The sequence below is a fragment of the Oncorhynchus gorbuscha genome, linkage group LG01 (genome assembly GCF_021184085.1).
Source record: "Oncorhynchus gorbuscha isolate QuinsamMale2020 ecotype Even-year linkage group LG01, OgorEven_v1.0, whole genome shotgun sequence".
NCBI classification, from domain to species: domain Eukaryota; kingdom Metazoa; phylum Chordata; class Actinopteri; order Salmoniformes; family Salmonidae; genus Oncorhynchus; species Oncorhynchus gorbuscha.
In genome coordinates, this window is record NC_060173.1 from 54264960 (window position 1) to 54287804 (window position 22845).

At 43.2% G+C, this 22845-nt stretch overlaps 1 protein-coding gene across 1 annotated transcript in view; it reads left to right on the plus strand.

Moving 5' to 3' along the window:
* The window catches only part of ambra1b (autophagy/beclin-1 regulator 1b), a 52816-nt gene that overhangs the window by 19648 nt on the left and 10323 nt on the right, over positions 1 to 22845 (plus strand). The window contains exons 12-17 of the mRNA XM_046356605.1: positions 127 to 315; positions 724 to 878; positions 1418 to 1557; positions 11142 to 11249; positions 11502 to 11695; positions 15846 to 15977. Of these exons, the coding sequence (XP_046212561.1) occupies positions 127 to 315; positions 724 to 878; positions 1418 to 1557; positions 11142 to 11249; positions 11502 to 11695; positions 15846 to 15977 (918 nt within the window). The remainder of the gene's footprint in view (positions 1 to 126; positions 316 to 723; positions 879 to 1417; positions 1558 to 11141; positions 11250 to 11501; positions 11696 to 15845; positions 15978 to 22845) is intronic.

Consider the following 22845-nt stretch of genomic DNA (forward strand, 5'->3'; position numbering starts at 1 on the left):
TCCCAGCTCTCCTATTGTTTGAACAGCTATGTTTGCCACTCTGATTGCGTTTACTTTAGAGGTCTACTGTATTATTGACATTGTGCGCGTTTGCCTGTTTGTGTATGTCTGTTGCCACCCCTCCAGCCTCTGTGAATGTGCTGGTGCCAAATTGTAAGATCTACAACGATGCCAGTTGTGACATCTCGGCGGACGGGCAGCTCCTGGCCGTGTTCATACCCAGCAGCCAGCGGGGCTTCCCTGACGAGGGCATCCTGGCTGTGTACTCCTTGGCACCTCACAACCTGGGGGAGGTGCTCTACACCAAAAGATTTGGTAAGTCTTGTCACGTAGTAGAGGACGTCTTTCCGCCATGGACTTGACCTCCAGGATACAGCTATAGCAGTGTTTCCCAAACCTCTCCTCTTAGTGCCCCTGGCCAATCCACTTATTTGAGGTAATCCAGTAATGGCAGACTTGATTCAGTTGGTCAACCTAATCATCTCATTCGTTGAATAAGGTGTGCTAGTTGTGGACTACATCAAATGAGTCGAACTGTAGGAGGTAGTCGAGGAGAGGTTTGGGAAACAACTGAACTAGAGAATCTAAAACATTGAATCTAGTCAAATTGGTGCACTAATAAACAGAATATTATAGATAGTGAACCTTAACTACAGTACACTAATATCCTAGAGTCTTGCCAAAACTTGTCAGTCTTAATGTTTGTCTTCCATCCTCCCACAGGTCCCAATGCCATCTCGGTGAGCCTGTCTCCCATGGGCTGTTACGTGATGGTGGGCTTGGCCTCCCGCAGGATCCTGCTGCATCCCTCCACCGACCACATGGTGGCGCAAGTGTTCCGGCTGCAACAGCCCCACGGTGGAGAGACCTCCATCAGGGTGAGACAGACAGAAAGACCCCCCCCTAATGCAGGGAAAAGACCAGCTCTCTGGTTACATGTGAACGTATGTTCGTGAAGGTCAACGGTGAGGGAGAAGGGTAGTACCACAGATTGATACTACCGGGGTGGTGGTCATTATGGCAACCTTTGGAAAATGATTCAATGAGTCCAGGTAATCCCTCCCCGTTTGTCTATTTGGTGTCTAATGAACACAACCCAGGTTTGTAGAGGGACTTGGCGCACGACTAGGTGACATGGCTTTTACCCATACCCAAAGGGTTCACTTTATTGTGCATTTGTTTAGTTTCAAGTTTTAATGTCACAAGTACAGTGAAATGTCTTTCTTGCCAACTCAATACCCAACAATGCAATAACAATGTAATTCTGGTATTTAAAAAAAAAAAACATACGAAGTATGAACACAATAAGTAAGGATACTATATACAGGGTCCGTTCCAATAGCGTATTTACAATGTGCAGGGAGAGTGGTGTTGGACGTTTGTGATTGTTTGTCTGGGTTCTCCAATGGTTCCCTAGATGGTGTTCAACGTGGTCTACCCCATGGCTCCGGACCAGCGGCGGCACGTCAGCATCAATTCAGCCAGATGGCTTCCAGACCCGGGGATGGGCCTGGCCTACGGGACCAACAAAGGAGACCTGGTCATCTGCAGGCCCGTGTGAGTAGTGCTCCTCTGTCTGACCATTTTGTAAATCTTCTATCTGATATCGGGGTGGTGCATTGGTGACTTGTTTGTTTTTGTAGTCCTCAATATACACTTTGTGTTCAAAGGTGTGTTCCTGGTATCATGAGTTCAGTGTATTCCATACCACCACCTCAAACACTGGCGGCAAATTGGATTTGATTGGTCTCTTGATTGGATTATTCTAATAGCCAGTGTAAACAGGAAGCCTCTGGATTGGAGCGGGTCAATTATTGGTCTGTAATGAGGTCATTGTCTGTGATTACATGAAGGAATCCCTCAGTGGAGATCAAAATCAAATGTTATTGGTCACATGCGTCGAATACAACAGATGTGGACTTTACAGTGAAATGCTTACTTAAGAGGCCATTCCCAACAGTGCAGAGTTCAAAAGTAAGAAAAATATTTGTTTAAAAACTGGGAAACAGTAAAACGAGGCTATACACAAGGAGTTCCAGTACCGAGTCAATGTGTAGGGGTACAAGATTATACTGTATGTACACTACCACTCAAAAGTTTGAACACCTACTCATTCCAGGGGTTTTCTTTATTAGTATTCTTTATTAGTAACCAAAACGTGTTAAACAAACCAAAATGTTATATTTCAGATGCTTCAAAGTAGCCACCCTTTGCCTTGACAGCTTTGCACACTCTTAGCATTCTCTCAACCAGCTTCATGAGGTAGTTGCCAGGAATTGATTTCAATTAACAGGTGTGCTTTGTTTAAAAGCAAATTTGTAGAATGTATTTCCTTCTTAATGCGTTTGAGCCAGTCAGTTGTGTTATGACAAGTTAGGGGTGGTATACAGAAGATAGCCCTATTTGATAAAATACCAAGTCCATATTATGGCAGGAACGGCTCAAATACTTTTAAGACTTGAAGGTCAGTCAATCCGGAACATTTCAAGAACTTTGAAAGCATCTGCAAGTGCAGTCGCAAAAACCATCAAGCGCTATGATGAAACTGGCTCTCATGAGGACCGCCACAGGAAAGGAAAAACCCAGAGTTACCTCTGCTGCAAAGGACAAGTTCATTAGAGTTTACTACCCTCAGAAATTGCAGCCCAAATAAAAGCTCCAAAGAGTTCATGTAACAGACACATCTCAATCATCCAGAACGCCGCAGCCCGTCTAGTGTTCAACCTTCCCAAGTTCTCTCACGTCACCCCGCTCCTCCGCTCTCTCCACTGGCTTCCAGTTGAAGCTCGCATCCGCTACAAGACCATGGTGCTTGCCTACGGAGCTGTGAGGGGAACGGCACCTCAGTACCTCCAGGCTCTGATCAGGCCCTACACCCAAATAAGGGCACTGCGTTCATCCACCTCTGGCCTGCTCGCCTCCCTACCACTGAGGAAGTACAGTTCCCGCTCAGCTCAGTCAAAACTGTTCGCTGCTCTGGCTCCCCAATGGTGGAACAAACTCCCTCACGACGCCAGGACAGCGGAGTCAATCACCACCTTCCGGAGACACCTGAAACCCCACCTCTTTAAGGAATACCTAGGATAGGATAAAGTAATCCTTCTCACCCCCCCCCCCCCTTAAAATATTTAGATGCACTATTGTAAAGTGGTTGTTCCACTGGATGTCATAAGGTGAATGCACCAATTTGTAAGTCGCTCTGGATAAGAGCGTCTGCTAAATGACTTAAATGTAAATGTAAATGTAACATCAACTGTTCAGAGGAGACTGCCTGAATCAGGCCTTCATGGTCAAATTGCTGCAAAGAAACCACTACTAAAGGACACCAAGAAACACGAGCAATTGACATTAGAGCGGTGGAAATCTGTCCTTTTTGGTCTGATTGGAGTCCAAATTGGAGATTTTTTGTTCCGACCGTGGGTCTTTGTGAGACGCAGAGTAGGTGAATGGATGATCTCCGCATGTGTGGTTCCCACCGTGAAGAATGGAGGTGTGGTGTGGGGGTGCTTTGCTGGTGACACGGTCCGTGATTTTATTATTATTATTTTTAATTCAAAGCACACTTAACGAGCATGGCTACCACAGCATTCTACAGCGATATGCCATCCCATCTGGTTTGCACTTAGCCCCACCGATCATTTGTTTTTCAACAGGACAATGACCCATCCCACCCATCAGGCTGTGTAAGGGCTATTTGACCACGAAGGAGAGTGATGGAGTACTGCATCAGATGACCAGACCTTCATAATCCCCCGACCTTAAACCAATTGAGATTTTTGGATGAGTTGGACCGCAGAGAGAAGGGCTTAGCAGCAAACAAGTGCTCAGCATATGTGGGAACTCCAAGACTGTTGGAAAAGCATTTGAGGTGAAGCTGGTTGAGCGAATGCCAAGAGTGTGCAAAGCTGTCATCAAGGCAATGGGTGGCTACTTTGAAGAATGTCAAATATAACATATTTTGATTGAACACTTTTTGTTACTACCTCAAATCAAAAAAAAATGTATTTGTCACATACACATGGTTAGCAGATGTTAATGCGAGTGTAGCGAAATGCTTGTGCTTCTAGTTCCGACAATGCAGTAATAACCAGCAAGTAATCTAGCTAACAATTCCAAAACTACTACCTTATAGACACAAGTGTAAGGGGATAAAGTATATGTATATAAGATATATGAATGAGTGATGGTACAGAGCGGCATAGGCAAGATACAGTAGATGGTATTGAGTGTGGTATATACATATGAGAGGAGTATGTAAACAAAGTGGCATAGTTAAAGTGGCTAGTGATACATGTATTACATAAGGATGCAGTAGATGATATAGAGTACAGTATATACGTATACATATGAGATGAATAATGTAGGGTATGTAAACATTATATTAGGTAGCATTGTTTAAAGTGGCTAGTGATATAATTTACATCATTTTCCATCAATTCCCATTATTAAAGTGGCTGGAGTTGAGTCAGTGTGTTGGCAGCAGCCACTCAATGTTAGTGGTGGCTGTTTAACAGTCTGATGGCCTTGAGATAGAAGCTGCTTTTCAGTCTCTCGGTCCCAGCTTTGATGAACCTGTACTGACCTCGCCTTCTGGATGATAGCGGGGTGAACAGGCAGTGGCTCGGGTGGTTGTTGTCCTTGATGATCTTTATGGCCTTTCTGTGACATCGGGTGGTGTCCTGGAGGGCAGGTAGTTTGCCCCCGGTGATGCGTTGTGCAGACCTCACTACCCTCTGGAGAGCCTTATGGTTGTGGGTGGAGCAGTTGCCGTACCAGGCGGTGATACAGCCCGACAGGATGCTCTCGATTGTGCATCTGTAGAAGTTTGTGAGTGCTTTTGGTGACAAGCCAAATTTCTTCAGCCTCCTGAGGTTGAAGAGGCGCTGCCGCGCCTTCTTCACGATGCTGTCTGTGTGGGTGGACCAATTCAGTTTGTCTGTGATGTGTACGCCAAGGAACTTAAAACTTACTACCTGATTCCATATGTGTTATTTCATAGTTGTGATGTCTTCACTATTATTCTACAATATACTAAATATTTGGAAAAACCCTTGAATGAGTAGGTGTCCAAACTTTTGACTGGTAATGTACATGTGGGTAAGGTTTTAAAGTGACTAGGCAATCAGGATTTATAATTAACACAGTAGCAGCAGTGTACAGTGCCTTTGGAAAGTCTTCATACCCCTTGACTTTTTCCACTGTTACGATAGTCTTATTCTGAAGTTGATTTAAATTGCTTTTATTCCTCATCAGTCTACACACTATACCCCATAATGACAAAGCAAAAACATTTTTTTGACATTGCTAATTAAAAATATATATATATTTTTTACATTTAATAAATCAAATTTAGAGGTTTTCAGATCCTTAGTACTATGTTGAAGCACCTTTGGCAGCGTTTACAGCCTCACGCCTTCTTGTGTATGACGCTACAAGCTTGGAACACCTGTATTTGGGGAGTTTCTCCTATTCTTCTCTGCAGATCCTCTCAACCTCTGTCAGGTTGGATGCGGAGCATTGCTGCACAGCTATTTTCAGGTCTCTCCAGAGATGCTCAATCGGGTTCAAGTCCTGGCTCTAGCTGGGCCGCTCAAGGACATTCAGAGACTTGTCCCGAAGCCACTCCTGTGTTGTCTTGTCTGTGTGCTTAGGGTCGTTGTCCTGTTGGAAGGTGAATCGTCACCCCAGTCTAAGGTCCTGAGCGCTCTGGAGCAGGTTTTCATCAAGGATCACTCTGTGCTTTGCTCCGTTCATCTTTCCCTCGATCCTGACTAGTCTCCCAGTCCCTGCCGCTGATAAACATCCCCACAGCATGATGCTGCCACCACCATGCTTCACCGTAGGGATGATGCCACGCTCTCTCCAGACATGATGCTTGGCATTCAGGACAGAGTGGTTTCAGCAGGCCAGAGAATCTTGTTTCTCATGGTCTGAGAGTCTTCAGGTGCCTTTTGGCAAACTCCAAGTGGGCTGTCATGTGCCTTTTACTGAGGAGTGGCTTCCGTCTGGCCATTCTACCATATAGGCCTGATCGGTGGAGTGCTATAGAGATGGTTGTCCTTCTGGAAGTTTTTCCCATCTCCACAGACATACTCTAGAGCTCTGTCAGTGACCATTGGGTTCTTGGTCACCTCCCTGATCAAGGCCCTTCTCCCCATATTGCACTGTTTGGCTGGGCGGCCAGTTCTAGGAGTCTTGGTGGTTTCAAATGTCTTCTATTGAAGAATGATGGAGGCCACTGTGTTCTTTGGGATCTTCAATGCTGCAGACATATTTTTTGGTAACCTTCCCCAGATCTGTTCCTCGACACAATCCTGTCTCGGAGCTCTGTTGATAATTCCATCGACCTCATAGCGAGGGGTCTGAACTAAGTAAAGTGTGTGTGTGTGTGTGTGGCTAGAGTCTAGTGGGTGTGCCGTAGAGCAGCGCTTCCCAAGCTCTGTCATTTGGGCCCCAAGGGGTGCACATTTTTGGTTTTGCTGTAGTACTACACAGCTGATTAAAATAATCAAAGCTTGATGATTATTTGAATCAGCTGTGTCGTGTTAGGGCAAAATACAAAATGTGCCCCCTTTGGGGTGCAAATGACTGAGTTTGGGAAACGCTGGTATCGAGCCAGTGCAAGGCAATCGGTGCAAAACAATTAGGATGGATATGGATAAATAAATTGTCCTGGCAGCCATTTAACTGTTCAGCAGTCTTATCGCTTCAGCGTAGAAGCTGTTCAGGTGCTTTTTGGTCACAGACTTGGCGCTCCGGTGCTGCTTGCCATGTGGTAAAAGAGAGAACACACTATGACTTAGGTGGCTGGAGTCTTTGACAATTTTTTGCGCCTTCCTCTGACACCGCCTGGTATAGAGGTCCTGGATGGCAGGGGGTTCTGCCCCAGTTATCTACTTGGCCGTACGCACTACCCTCTAGTGCCTTGCGGTTGCATGCCGAGCAGTTGCCATGCCAAGCGGTAAATGCATCTCGTCAATCTTTTGAGGATCTAAGGGCCCTTGCCAAATATTTTCAGCTTACCGAGAAGGAAGAGGTGTTTTCGTGCCCTCTTCATGACTGTGTTGGTGTGTTTGGACCATGACAGATCCTTAGTGATGAGGATGCTGAGGAACGTCAAGCTCTCGACCTGCTCTACTATAGACTCATCGATGTGAATGGGGTTGTGTTCGGATCTGTTGGGGCGGTATGCGAATTGGGAGTGGGTCTAGGGTTTCTGGGATGATGGTGTTGTGAGACATGACCAGCCTTTCAAAATATTTCATGGCTGCAAATGTGAGTGCTATGGAGCAGTAGTCATTTAGATGGGGTACCTTTTGTGTTTTAGGCACAATAACTGGTAGTTTGCTTTAAACATGTAGGTATTACAGACTGGGTCAGAGAGAGGTTGAACATTCCAGTGAAGACACTTGCCTGCTGGTCAGCGCATGCTCTTGAGTACGCGTCTTGGTAATCAGTCTGGCCCTGCGGCCTTGTGAATGTTTTAAAGGTCTTACTCACATCGGTTACGGTGAGCGTGGTCATAGTCATCCAGAACAGCTTGTGCTCTCACGTATGGTTCAGTATTGCTTGCCTCAAAGTGAACATGGAAGGCATTTAGCTCGTCTGGTAGGCTCGCTTCACTGGGCAGCTCTCGGCTGGGTTTCCCTTTCGCAATCCGGGATAGTTTTGCAAGCCCTGCCACATCTGACGAGCGTCAGAGCCGGTACTGTAGGATTCATCTTAGTACTGTATTGACGCTTTGCCTGTTTGATGGTTAATTGGAGGGCATAGCTGGATTTCATATAAGCGTCCTGCGCATTGAAAGAGGCAGATATTTCCTATAATCCATGGCTTCTGGCTGGGATATGTACTTATGGTCACTTTTGGGACAACGTCGTCTATGCACTCATTAATGAAGCCGGTGACTGATGTGGTAAACTCCAATGCCATTGGATGAATCCCGGGGACATATTCCGGTCTGTGCTAGTGAAACAGTCCTATAGCTTAGCATCCGCTTCATTGGACCAATTCTGTGGTGAAAACGTCACTGGTACGTCAAATTTGGAGTTTTTGCTTGTAAGCAGGAATCGGGTGGATCAAGTTATGGTTTGATTTGCCAAATGGAGGGTGGGGGAGAGCTTTGTTTGTGTGTGAAGTAAAGGTGATCTATAGTTTTTGTCCCTCTATGGTCAACTCCAGTCCTCGGGGGCCAGAGTGATGTCATACTTTTCCCCATCCCTAGCAACCACAGCTGATTTTAAACTAATTGTATTGTAAACTGAAGATCATGGTTAGTTGATTATTGGAGTCAGGTGTGTTAGCAGGTGCTTGGGCAAAAGAGTGATACCAATCAGGCTCCGGAGGACTGGTGTTGCCCATTCCTGCTGTAGTTGCACAGGTGACATGCTGGTAGACAGGTGTTTAAAATTGAGCACACCACCATGAAATCTCCATAGACAGGCCATTCTACTGCCAATGTTTAACAGAAGAGCTCAGTGACTTTTTAACATGGCATCGTCATAGGATGTCACTTTTTTCCAAAAAGTCAGTTCTTCCTGCTAGAACTTCCCCGGTCAACCGTAAGTGCTGTTATTGTGAAGTTGAAACGTCTAGGAGCAACAACGGCTCAGCTGTGAAGTGGTAGGCCAGACAAGCTCATAGAAAGAGACTGCCGAGTGCTGAAGCGCGTAGCACGTAAAAATGATCTGTCCTTGGTTGCAACACTCACTACCAAGTTCCAAACTTTCTCTGGAAGCAACGTAAGCACAAGAACTGTTCGTCGGGAGTTCCTGAAATGGGTTTCCATGGATGAGCAGCCATACACAAGCCGACAATCGCCATGCCAAGCGTCGGCAGGAGTGGTGTAAAGCTCACCTCCATTCATTGGACTCTGGAGCAGTGGTTCGGGCTAGTTAGGGTGAAGAGAAATCTTAACTCTACATCATACATTGGCATTATAGATGATTCTGTGCTTCCAACTTTGTGGCAACAGTTTGGGGAAGGCCCTTTTCTTGTTTCAGCATGACAATGTCCCCATGCACAAAGCGAGGTCCATACAGAAATGGTTTGTCGAAATCGGTGTGGAAGAACCCATCGAACATCGGTGGAAATCGGTGTGATTTCAAACCCATCGAATACCTTTGGGATGAATTGGAACGCCGACTGCGAGCCTGGCCTAATTGCCTAACATCCGTGCCCAACCTCACTAATGCTCTTGTTGCTTAATGGAAGCAAGTCCATGTGGCAATGTTCCAACATCTAGTGGAAAGCCTTCCCAGAAGAGTGGAGGCTGTTATAGCAGCAAAGGGGGGCCAACTCCATATTAATGCTTATGATTTCGGAATGAGATGTTCGAGCAGGTGTCCACATTCCTTTGGTCATGTAGTAAATATTACCAGTAGTATATTTTACTGTTGATTCCTATAATTTATCATCTACAATGTTTGTTTGGTTACGTTAATGTTTGTTAATTCATTCAATAGGCTGGAATAATAATATTTTACTCTTCTCATTGTCGGAGTGGACGTGTTGTTTGCAGAGCGCACAACCTATGCTACACTTGTGAAAGGTCTTATTTTATTTTATTCCATTTACAAGTTTAGTCAATTTAGTCATGGTCTTTCCTTTCGACTACTCCTGTCAATGTTGAGTAAGGAATATAAATGTTCTGATTTTGAGGATTCGATAGTTGTTTTGATTGGTTAATGCACCATCACTAATGAGCTGTGAAACTTCTCAAAGTAATGTTTTCTTCACCTCAAATGGCAAGCAAACAGTTTTAAAAAATGTAAAAAATTACATCACATTGAGTTAGTCATTCTCAATGATTTTGAAAAATCTTTCCAGCTCTCTCCCTTTCGATAACCACTCAGCATGAAAGGGAAAAATGTCTTGCTCTGATCCAGTAGAAATTTCATAAAATAGGCCTACCTGATTACTTGTTATCCCTTGTGCAAATAGCCTACAGCTGTGTCTGTCCCAAGCTCATTGGCGCAGGAAACGCTGAGGCCCCAGAATATGTTGCAAGGAGCTTCAGGCCGGACCCAAGTTAATAGTTGATGCAATGTTTTAAATTGATTTCAGACAGGCCATGCATAGCCAATGTGATTTATAGGATATCTACCTTCAGGCTGCAATGTTTTTATTTGTTGGCCTTATAGGCTATTTTTACATAGTTGGCAATGGAAATAGAAGTTAGGTTTGTACATTTTTAGGTTTGTATCATATTCATTTAGAATTGGATGGCATTTTGATTAACCACATGACAATGGTTTTGAGATACGAAGCCGTTATTATAAATCAAATTAAACTTTCAATAAAATGTGTATATGAAAAACATAATTGGCAAGCATGGTGTAGATATGGTAAGATAAATTGTCATTCCACATGAGAACTTGCCAACTCCGCGTGTAGCCTTTTTCCAGCAACTTCAGGAGAGTAATGTCAGAATCTGCGAAAGCCAGTAGTAGCGGGACCAGACTTTTTTTTTTTCTGGGGATCTTGATCTCTGGCTCTCGAGTAATTTGTCTTATTTCATCCAACAGTAAGCTGAATGCATCAGACTAGCTCGATGCATATATAGTTGATGTTATTAAAACACAGGGTGTGTCTATAAATTGAAAAATAGCCTACACCTTTTATAAACAAAGCGACTACTTTCGGTTGACTAAGATTTTTTTTTTTGGTCCGGGACAGCCCTAGTAAATAGTATGGTCTACAGCTTATCATTGGGGATTCTAACTTGGGCGAGCAGAACTTCATGACTTCCTATTATAGAGATTATATATTAGAGATTGCGCACCAGCTGTTGTTAGAGACCCTACCACCCCTGATCTTAGCGGACTCTGACGTTCTGTCCTGGCGATGCATTGGGAAAAAAACAGCTAGATTTGTGTTATCCATGTCCCTGTTCAGTCATGACTCGGAGAAGCAGAGTATAGTACAGTTCTTAATGTCCCATTGATAGTATAGTCTCGAACGGAGCTCGTCCAGTTTATTTTCCAGCAATTGTGCATTCACCAATATAACAGATGGTAGAGGCGATTCATTATTCATGTCCATAAGCTCTTTTAGGTCATAGGAAACGATGGTGAAAGCATTATGGAGAGATCCAATTATGACGACATCGTCGCCGATGATAAATGTTGTCTGTTCTCTAGGTTCTACCGTAGTGATGGAGAGAGCCCGGCCGAAGCAAGCGCAGAGCCCATATTCACAGTTAACAGCAGTGGTGGAACCAGCAGAACCCGCAGTACAGATCGACCAGGGTGAGGAATCTAGGACCCAGAAGGAGTTGTTGACACCTTTCTCTTACCACTCTCCCTGGCCTGCTCGCTGTGTGCACTGAACTGTGGCAAAATTCGGAAACTTATCCCAAATCCCCAGGTTTTCCAGAAATCCTCAAATTTTAAAACCGGGGAATTTGGGGGAAGGTTCCACAATTTACAACCCATAACTGTTATGAGTGTCCAGCCAATCATGTCTTACCAATCTTCTCTGTGGTGTTTGTCTTCTCCAAGGGCCCCCAGTCGTTCCAGCTGGAGACTTGACAGAGACATGGGTCTCATGAACGCCATTGGCCTCCAGCCCCGACACCCCGCCCCCTCTGTGACCTCACAGGGCACTCAGACGCCCATCGTCCAACTGCAGAACGCCGAGACGCAGACAGAGAGGGACCTCCCCAGGCCCAGCACCTCCCACGCTGCTGCTTATGGTAGGAGACATAATAATAATAATTAGAGCCCGACCGATAAATCTGTTGACTGATATTGTAGGCCGATATTAGCCTTTCCCAGAAATACACTCCTGCTCAAAAATATGGGGTCACTTAGAGATGTTCTTGTGTGTAAAAGAAAAGCTAATTCTTTTGTCCATTAAAATAACATCAATTAATCAGAAATACAGTGTAGACTGGAAAGTGTAGCCTTTTCCATCTACAATAGTCATTTACAACATTAACAATTTCTACACTGTACTCCCGATCAATTTGATGTTATTTTAATGGACATTTCTTTCAAAAACAAGGACATTTCTAAGTACCCCAAACTTTTGAATGGCAGTGTATATGTACGTCTTCATTCCACAGATAAAGCGTCAATATTATATACCTAGAATGAACAAATACAGTGCATTCGGAAAGTATTCAGACCCATTGCCTTTTTCCTCATTTTGTTACGTTAGTCTTAATCCAAAATGTAGTTCCTCATCAATCTACACACAATACTACATAATGACATTGAAAACAGGTTTTTAGATATCTTTGCAAATGTATTAAAAATACATATGCCTTGTTTACATAAGTATTCAGCCCCTTTTGCTATGAGACTTGAAATTGAGCTCAGGCATATCCTGTTTCCATTGATCATCCTTGATGTTTCTACAACTTGATTGGAGTCCACCTGTGGTAAATTCAATTGATTTGACATTATTTGGAAAGGCACACAAACCTGTCTATATAAGGTCCCACAGTTGACAGTGCATGTCAGAGCAAAAACCAAGCCATGAGGTCAAAGGAATTGTCTGTAGAGCTCCAAGGCAAGATTGTGTTAAGGCACAGATCTGGGGGAAGGGTACCAAAATGTGTCTGCAGCATTGAAGGTCCCCAAGAACACAGTGGCCTCCATCATTCTTAAATGGAAGAAGTTTGGAACCACTGAGACTCTTCCTAGAGCTGGCTGCCCAGCCAAACTGAGCAATCGGGGGGGAGAAGGGCCTTGGTCAAGGTGGTGACAAAAAAACAGATGGTCACTCTGACAGAGCTCCAGAGTTGTGGAGATGGTAGAAACTTCCAGAAGGACAACCATCTCTGCAGCACTCCACCAATCCGGCCTTTATGGTAGAGTGGCCAGATAGAAGCAACTCCTCAGTAGAAGACACATGACAGCCCGCTTAGTTTGCCAAAAGGCACCTGAAGATTATCAGAACATGTGACATGAGTCTCTGGTCTGATGAATCCATGATTGAACTCTTTAGCCAAATGCCAAGCGTCATGTCTGGAGGAAAACTGCCATCTTCCCTACAGTGAAGCGTGGTAGTGGCAGCATCATCCTGTGAGGATGTTTTTCAGTGGCAGGGACTGGGAGTCTAGTCAGGATCAAGGGAAAGATGTACAGAGAGATCCTTGATGAAAACCTGCTCCCGAGCACTCAGGACCTCAGACTGGGGGCGAAGGTTCACCTTCCAACAGGACAGCGACCTTAAGCACACAGCCAAGACAACGCAGGAGTGGCTTCAGAGCAAATCTCTGTCTCTGGTGAGACCTGAAAATAGCTGTTCCACAACACGCCCCATCCAACCTGACAGGACTTGAGGATCTGCAGAGAAGAATGGGAGAAAATCCCCAAATACAGGTGTGCCAAGCTTGTCAGGTCATACCCATGAAGACTCGAGGCTGTAATTGCTGTCAAAGGTGCTTCAACAAAGTACTGAGTATAGGGTCTGAATACTTACAGTACCAGTCAAAAGTTTGGATACACTTACTCATTCAAGGGTTTTTCTTTATTTTTACTATTTTCTACATTGTAGAATAATAGTGAAGACCTCAATAATATGAAATAACCCATGTGGAATCCTGTAGTAACCAAAGAAGTGTTAAATAAATCAAATAACATTTTATATTTGAGATTCTTCAAATAGCTACCCTTTGCTTTGATGACAGCTTTGCATACTGTTGGCATTCTCTCAACCAGCTTCACGGGGTAGTCACCTGGAATGCAGTTCAATTAACAGGTGTGCCTTTTTAATTTCTGGAATTTCTTTTCTCAATGCATTTGAACCAATCCGTTGTGACAAGGCAGGGGCGGTATACAGAAGATGGCCCTATTTGATAAAAGACCAAGTCCATATTATGGCAAGAACAGCTCAAATAAGCAAAGGGAAATGACAATCCATCATTACTTTAAGACATGAAAGTCTGTCAATCCAAAACAATTCAAGAACTTTGAAAGCACAGTCACAAAAACCATCAAGCACTATGATCAAACTGGTTCTCATGAGGACCGCCACAGGAAAGGAAGACCCAGAGTTATCTCTGCTGCAGCGGATAAGTTCATTAGAGTTACCAGCCTCAGATATTGCAGCCCAAACAAATGCTTCACAGAGTTCATGTAACAGACACATCTCAACATCAACTGTTCAGAGGAGACTTTGTGAATGAGGCCTTCATGGTTGAATTTCTGCAAAGAAACCACTACTAAAGGAGACCAATAACAAGAGACTTGCTTGGGCCAAGAAACACGAGCAATGGACATTAGACCGGTGGGAATCTATCCTTTTTGTCTGAGTTTAAATTTGAGATTTATCCTTCCAAACACTGTGTCTTTGTGAGACGCAGAGTAGGAGTCAAGCATGTGCGGGAACTCTAAGACAGTTGGAAAATCATTCCTCATTAAGGTGGTTGAGAGAATGCCAAGAGTGTGCGACGCTTTCACCAAGGCAAAGGGTGGCTATTTGAAGAATCTCAAATGTAAAATGTTCATTTGTTTAACACATTTTTGGTTACTACATGATTCGATATGTTATTTCATAGTTCTGAAAGTCTTCACTATTCTACAATGTAGAAAATAGTAAAAATTAAGAAACCATAGAATAAGTAGGTCTGTCAACTTTTGACTGGTACTGTATGTAAATGTGACTTTTTTTATACTGTTTTTGCTTTGTCGTTATGGGGGGTGGATAATTAAATACTTTCCCGAATGGACTGTAATTTGATCTCTGATCATTCTTGGCATGTTACCAGCCTACAATTGGCTCATTCATCCCCCTCTCCCCTGTAACTATTCCCCAAGTCTTTGCTGTAAATGAGAATGTGTTCTCAGTCAACTTACCTGGTAAAATAAGGGTTCAACAAAATAAATCTGCCCGTTTGCAGTAATTTAAAAAAATATATATTAAATCGTTGCCTGAATATCATTCAACCTTGTGTCGCAACGTGAGCGAGAGTATGCATGGTGGTTTGACGGTGAGTAGCTTGCCACAGGCAGTGCATTTGAATAAGTAAATAATCAGAAGTACGCTTCACCAAGCAAGCAGCCATGTCCTCATCACATTCTCACATAGTTATTAACGTTAGATGACGAGCAAGCCAGCAGCAGGGTAGTGAGCTTAGTTATCTAGCCAGCAAGGCAGTTCACTTAGCTAGCTAGCATTATGTTCTACTTGTGTGTTAACACTGGACAGGCGCCAAAGTGAACACTCGTCCTTGATACAAAAATATATATGTTACTGTCTGGGCCTGTTATGTTAGCTAGTGGGGTTATTTTGTTTATTTTCTGAAATATGCAATCTGCAAAAAGCAAGACAGTCTATCATCCATGATGAGATGAGTAGCTAGCTAGCTAAATTAGAACTCTGACTTTCTCCGTAGACTGTATCGGACCCAAATATATATCGGTCAGGCTCTAATAATAATAATTTGGTGGGTGCCTATATTTGTTCTGTTTCAAGTGTGTATTATACACATGTATGGAATGTTTGTTTTGCATTTCCCATCTCCCTCAGATACACCCAACAGGAACCCTGGAGCAATAAGGGTGCCTTGCTCCAGGGCACATCGGCAGATGTTTCACCTTGTCGGCTTAGGGATTCGAACTAGCAACCTTTCGGTTACTGGCTCAATGTTCTAACCGCTAGGCCACCTGCTGCCGACTTCTCATTGGCTCCCTGTGTGACAAAGAAACACTGAGATCCAATCAGATCGATCTCAAAGACCCATTTACATTCAATTAAGAGTCAGCTGTAAAGTATTTAACACAGATATGAACCTTCAACCAATGTATGTCTCATCTAACTTACTGTGCAGTTTAGTGTTGCAGTTTTTTTTAGGAAATGTAAATGTATCAATGTTTTCTCTCTCACTATCTCAGAAGTCCGTCAAGAGCTCCCGTCCACGAGCCGCGAGGCCAAAGGGAGCCTCGAGCAGCCACAAACCAGCCAGATCGAGGACAGTACCCTGGGGGACGCCTCAACAGAAGCCGGCACCTCTACCGCTAATACCGGTAATCCTCCCAGTCCCACCTACTACCCTCACTTTTTATAATGCCATAAAGCAGGGTTGGGGTCAATTCCAGCCAATTCAGAAAGTAAACCCAATTTGAAATGTTACTCATTGAAAAGCATAAGGAATTGGAATTTCAGTTTACTTCCTGAATTGAAATGGAATTGACTCCAACCCTGTCACAATGCCTCTTATTGTACCTTCTATATGGTTTTACAGCATGTTTTCCCCTACAATGATCTCCAGGCGGGGTGCAAAGGCCCTCTAATTTTTATATGGCTGTAATGATGGCACATGGTCAGGAAGGGCTGTTTCAACTGTCTGTTTTGCAGAGGAGAGAATCCGTGAAAGACACAGGCGTTAGGTTCTAATTCCCAGAGTAAAAACTCAACGGACACTTTGAAAGCTCAACCAAGTTTATTCTTCCCGAGGATCGATACAACCTTTTCACACAAGCACTGATATTTAACCCTTCCTCCAAGGCTGAGTCTCCTCTTACACATCTGAACAAACATTTTGTCTTTACTGCTCGTGCAACAAATACAATAGTATCAGATGGCGTACTGAACACAGCGGTGCAAGTCGCCTTAAGATAAGGACGTAATATTCAATATCAGTAAGTTAGACTTAAATATTATCACTTCATATACTCATGGGTAATAACATTTCATCTGGATAATAACACAAAACTAATCAGAAGGCTAGAGAAATGTATCGCCAAAAATTACGAAAACAAGCAACACACAATCAAACATGGCGTGGAGACTCTATCTCCAAAAAAACACAAACCATTTAAGCTTTTCACCACTGGGTCTGGTAAGTGTGTAAAGCGATCTGTTAAAGTTGATAGATGACAAACTGGGCATACTTGAGTTAGTCAGTAAGGATATAAAGGAGTTGAAGGAGAGCCTTGAAATGAGTGACAAAAGAGCTGCGATAATGGAGAAAGGGAGCCTCGTGCACTTGATCGATGTCTACTATAGTGGCCACGATAATAAAGCAAAAATGGAATGCCTGTTTGTTTCATTCTATTTCTACTCTGATGTTTTTTTCCCAAGTGCAATATTTAGATGCGTGTGTGTGGTCAAAAGCGTTTTTATTATAAATGCTGTCATGGCTACCTGCAATATTAGTGTATGGTTTTTTTCTTCTCAAGGCTTGTGTCATTTGCGGTAAAGTCTAGGCAACAAATAACATTGGATTGCTTTCTTTACGTTCTTTAGCTGTTCACATAAACCACTTTTCATTTTACACACAGACTGATCATGTAGATCCATATTATTTTGTATATTTAATGAGTTAACCTAATGAGTTAACCTGCATTCCACCTAGCAGTGAATTTTTTTTACCCACTTTTTTGCATGTTTCAGTGCAAAAAAGGTCACATTTTTGGGCCCTCGCCAGTTTGCATCTCTGTAAAATAATAATTGCTTGACAAAAATGTAATGCAATGGCAATCCTGTTTAGAGGTAACAATCATTTGCACGAACTGCCGATATTATTACGCATATTAATTGTTAATGACGGAAATTAAGATATTTGACTTTTAATAGCTATTCATAAAGCAAATTGAGGTGAGAAAATTTGAAATACTTTTAGCGGTTGATCTGCTTCTGTTCTGTGCTCTTTTCGAAGGATGGGGCCTAGGGATCTGGGTGAACAGGTTGGTCTGCCAACCCAACTTGGGATGGGGGGAGGGGCTTTAGCGGATGGAATACTGGAGAACAATTGGAGGGTTACTTAGTAGCAATGCAAATATCATGGTACAGCTATATGGACACTATCACTATGGTACTTTTTAATGGTAAATTTACTAACATATATTATGATAGATTTGGAACTCGCATCTCATTATGGTGAAATAAGTATAGCCAGTTGTAATGGTTTGGGCCTCCTGAGTGGCACAGTGGTCTAACGCACTAGCTGTGCCGTTAGAGATCCTGATTCAAATCCAGGCTCTGTCGCAGCAGGCCGCGACCGGGAAACCCATGGGGCGGCGCACAATTGGCCCAGCATTGTAAGGGGAGGGCTTGGCCAGCCGGGATGTCCTTGTCCCATCGTGCTCTAGCGACTCCTGTGGTGGGCCAGGTGCATGCACGCTGACACAGTCGCCAGGTGTACGGTGTTTCCTCTGACACATTGGTGCGGCTGGCTTCCGGGTTGAGCGGGCATTGTGTCAAGAAGCAGTGCGGCTTGGCTGGGTCGTGTTTCGGAGGCGCGCGGCTATCGATCTTCGCCTCTCCCGAGACCCGTCGCTGCAACTCACGTATGGACAAGGCTGTAACAACCAATTGGATACCACGGAATTGGGGAAAACCGTTTTTGAAATAATAATAAATAAATAATTGTAACGGCTTAACAGAAAAGACTAACAATATTTACCTGGCTCAACGAGAAGGAAAATAATATCTATCGTTTACAGGAAACTAATTCAACAATTTTAGATGAAGTCGTGTGGACCCCCTATGCTTCTTGGTAAAATGGTCAAATATACTTCTCCCATGGGCAAATAAACTCAATTAATTAAGTCATTTTGATTCGAATGTGCAAATTGTCCAAACCGATCCTTATGGTAGTGCTTTGCAAAAGTATTCATCCCGCTTTGCTGTTTTCCCCCCAATTTTGTTGCATTACGACCTGTAATTTAAATGGATTTTTATTTGGATTTCATGTAATGGACATACACAAAATAGTCCAAATTGGTGAGGTGAATTTTTTAAAATGACTTCAAAGAATTATAAAAACTGAAAAGTGGTGCGTGCATATGTATGTACCCCCTTTGCTACGAAGCCCCTAAATAAGATCTGGTGCAACCAATTACGTTCGGAAGTCACATAATTAGTTAGATTGCACACAGGTGGACTTTATTTAAGTGTCACATGATCTGTTACATGATCTCAGTGTACATATACACCTGTTCTGAAAGGCCCTATAGTCTACAACACCACTAAGCACGGGGCACCATGAAGACCAAGGAGCTCTCCAAACAGGTCAGGGACAAAGTGGAAAGAATATGGCACCACACCAAACTTGCCACGAGAGGGCCGCCCACCAAAACTCAGGGACCAGGCAAGGAGGGCATTAATCAGAGAGACAACAAAGAGACCCTGAAGGAGCGACAAAGCTCCACAGCGGAGATTGGAGTCCATAGGACCACTTTAAGCTGTACACTCCAAAGAGCTGGGGTTTACAGAAAAAAGCCATTGCTTAAAGAAAAAAATGAGCAAACACGTTTGGTGTTCACCAAAAGGCATGTGGGAGAATTCCCAAACATATGGAAAAAGGTACTCTGGTCAGATGAGACTAAAATTTAGCTTTTTGGCTATAAAGGAAAACACTATATGGCCCAAACACAACTCTTCTCATTAACACGAAAACACAGTGAAGCGTGGTGGCAGCATCATGGGGATGTTTTTCCCATCGGCAGGGACTGGGAAACTGTTCAGAATTGAAGGAATGATGGATGGCTCTAAATACAGTGAAATTCTTGAGGGGAAACCTGTTTCAGTCTTCCAGAGATTTGAGACTGGGATGGGGGTTCACCTTCCAGCAGGACAATGACCCTAAGCATGCTGCTAAAGCAACCCTCAAGTGGTTTAAGGGGAAAGAAACATTTAAATGTCTTGAAATGGCCTAGTCAAAGCCCAGACCTCAATCCAATTGAATCTGTGGACTTAAAGATCTCTGTACACCAGCAGAACCCATCTAACTTGAAGGAGATGGAGCAGTTTTGCCTTGAAGAATGGGCAAAAATCCCCCCCCCCCCCCCCTCTATTTTAATTCCAGGTTGTAAGGCAACAAAATAGGAAAAATGCCAAGGGGGGTGAATAATTTTGCAAGCCTCTGTAGATGGATGATTTAAATATGTTATTGGACCATAAACAGAGATTAACCTTAACCCATTAACCTTTATGGACCAAATATTGATGATTCTTTGAAAAAATATAATAAATGATCAACCCTGCAAGAAATACAAGACTTTTATTATAATGCTGTTTTAAATACCTCAATGGACCGTAATGGAAATCGCACTACAAACTATCACCCTGAGGCACTTAAGGATATCATGAATGTCATGGATATATTGGTACTAGTGGATATATGGAGGCTTAAATATCCTGACCTAGTGAGATATACATGGCGGAGGCTCAATACAGCTAGTCGTCTTGACTACTTTTCTTATGTCATTCTCGTTGGCACCAAAAGTTAGTGTTGATAGAGGATAGAATGCGGTCGGACCATACGATAATTGGCATATACATTACTACATTTCCACGTGGGCGAGGATATTGGAAATGTAATTAAAGCTTATTGGATGATAACTTCTTTTTAACTTGGACAGAGGTATTTCTAAATAAAAAAATCGAACATGGGTACAGCAAATCCGCTTATTGTATGGGACACTTTAAAATGTGTTTTTAGAGGCCATGAAATTCAATACTCGTCCCTAAAACTAAAGCAATTTAGGCCAAAGGAGTCTATAAAGGAGTCTATATTAACAAAGGAAATAGAAGGTCGAAACAAAACGGATAGCAATAAAAAGGCTCAGAATAGGTTAGAGGAAAAATAAATGGTGGAACTTATTCAACAAAGATAAAGTGTAATATATTATAATAATAAAGCAAACCTGATAGAATATGGGGAAAGGTGCACCAAATTATTGTTTGATCTTTAACATAGAAATGCTGCCAAAAATAATTTACTGAAACTTGTTTACAAATGATGGAGCCACCCACGGTTCACCAAATGTATATTTTGAAAGAGGAAGCAAAGTACTTTAAGCATATGTTTTTGTTTCTCCTCCATCTCCTCTAACCGAAGCTAATTGTATGGATTTGTTTTCATATTAATAATGTAAAGTAAACAGCCATACAGAAAGACCAAGGCCAAATTACAGAGGAGGAACTTCTAGATGCAATTAAAGCCTTTAAGTCCAGGAAAACTCCAGGGCTGAATGGCATACCAGTTGAGGTATACCAAACCTTTTTTGATATACTCAGAGGATCATTATTAGCTTGTTTTCACCACTCTTATGTAAATGGTAGACTATCAGACACTCAACCAGCTCTGATTTCATTATTACTGAAACAGGATACAAGTGGGATATATAAAGATCCTGTCCATTTAAAAAAAAATGGAGGCTCCTTACCCTTCAGTGTTGTGATGCAAAATGTATAGCGCATAGAATTAAAAAGGTATTGTCGGACACTATTCATTCTAATCAGACAGGTTTTTTAAATGGACAATAAATGGGTGATTAATATGGCAAGTACTGGAAACAATAGAACACTATGCAAAATCTGGGAAACCTGACCTGCTATTCATAGTTGACTCAAAGGCTTTTGATAAAGTACGACTGCAGATAGATAGAAAGACTCATACTGGAATTTCCAAGCTGTTTAAAGGCACAGTCAACTTAGTGTATGTAAAAATTTCAATTTTGGAGAATATCTTCTAAAATGGGTTAATCATGTACAGTAACCCTAGGTATAATTACTGGCTACTTCTCAAAGTATTAAACTGTTTGAGTAAAACAAGGTTGTCTACTATTGGCATATCTATTTATTATGGCCATCAAAAGTTACAGCAAGCAATGCGGGTGTAGAAGCACGGTGGCTAGGAAAAACTCCCTAGAAAGGCCAAAACCTAGGAAGAAACCTAGAGAGAAACCAGGCTATGTGGGGTGGCCAGTCCTCTTCTGGCTGTGCCGGGTGGAGATTATAACAGAACATGGCCAAGATGTTCATAAATGACCAGCATGGTCAAATAATAATAATCACAGGCAGAACAGTTGAAACTGGAGCAGCAGCACGGCCAGGTGGACTGGGGACAGCAAGGAGTCATCATGTTAGGTAGTCCTGAGGCATGGTCCTAGGGCTCAGGTCCTCCCGAGAGAAAGAAAGAGAGAATTAGAGAGAGCATACTTAAATTCACACAGGACACCGGATGGGACAGGAGAAGTACTCCAGATATAACAAACTGACCCTAGCCCCCGACACAAACTACTGCAGCATAAATACTGGAGGCTGAGACAGGAGGGGTCAGGAGACACTGTGGCCCCATCCGATGACACCCCAGGACAGGGCCAAACGGGAAGGATATAAACCCACCCACTTTGACAAAGCACAGCCCCCACACCACTAGAGGGATATCTTCAACCACCAACATACCATCCTGAGACAAGGCGCTGACAGAGATGGCCGCCTCGCTTCGCGTTTACGTGTTATTTCTTACATTAGTACCCCAGGTCATCTTAGGTTTCATTACATACAGTCGAGAAGAACTACTGAATATAAGATCAGCGCCAACTCACCATCAGTACGACCAAGAATATGTTTTTCGCGACGCGGATCCTGTGTTCTGCCTTACAAACAGGACAACGGAATGGATCCCTTTCAGCGACCCAAAAAAACGATTCCGAAAAAGAGGGAAACGAGGCGGTCTTCTGGTCAGACTCCGGAGACGAGCACACCGTGCACCACTCCCTAGCATTTTTCTTGCCAATGTCCAGTCTCTTGACAACAAGGTTGATGAAATCCGAGCAAGGGTAGCATTCCAGAGGGACATCAGAGACTGTAACGTTCTTTGCTTCACGGAAACATGGCTCGCTGGAGAGACGCTATCCGAGGCGGTGCAGCCAACGGGTTTCTCCACGCATCGCGCCGACAGAAACAAACATCTTTCTGGTAAGAAGAGGGGCGGGGGCGTATGCCTTATGGTTAACGAGACATGGTGTGATGAAAGAAACATACAGGAACTCAAATCCTTCTGTTCACCTGATTTAGAATTCCTCACAATCAAATGTAGACCGCATTATCTACCAAGAGAATTCTCTTTGATTATAATCACAGCCGTATATATCCCCCCCC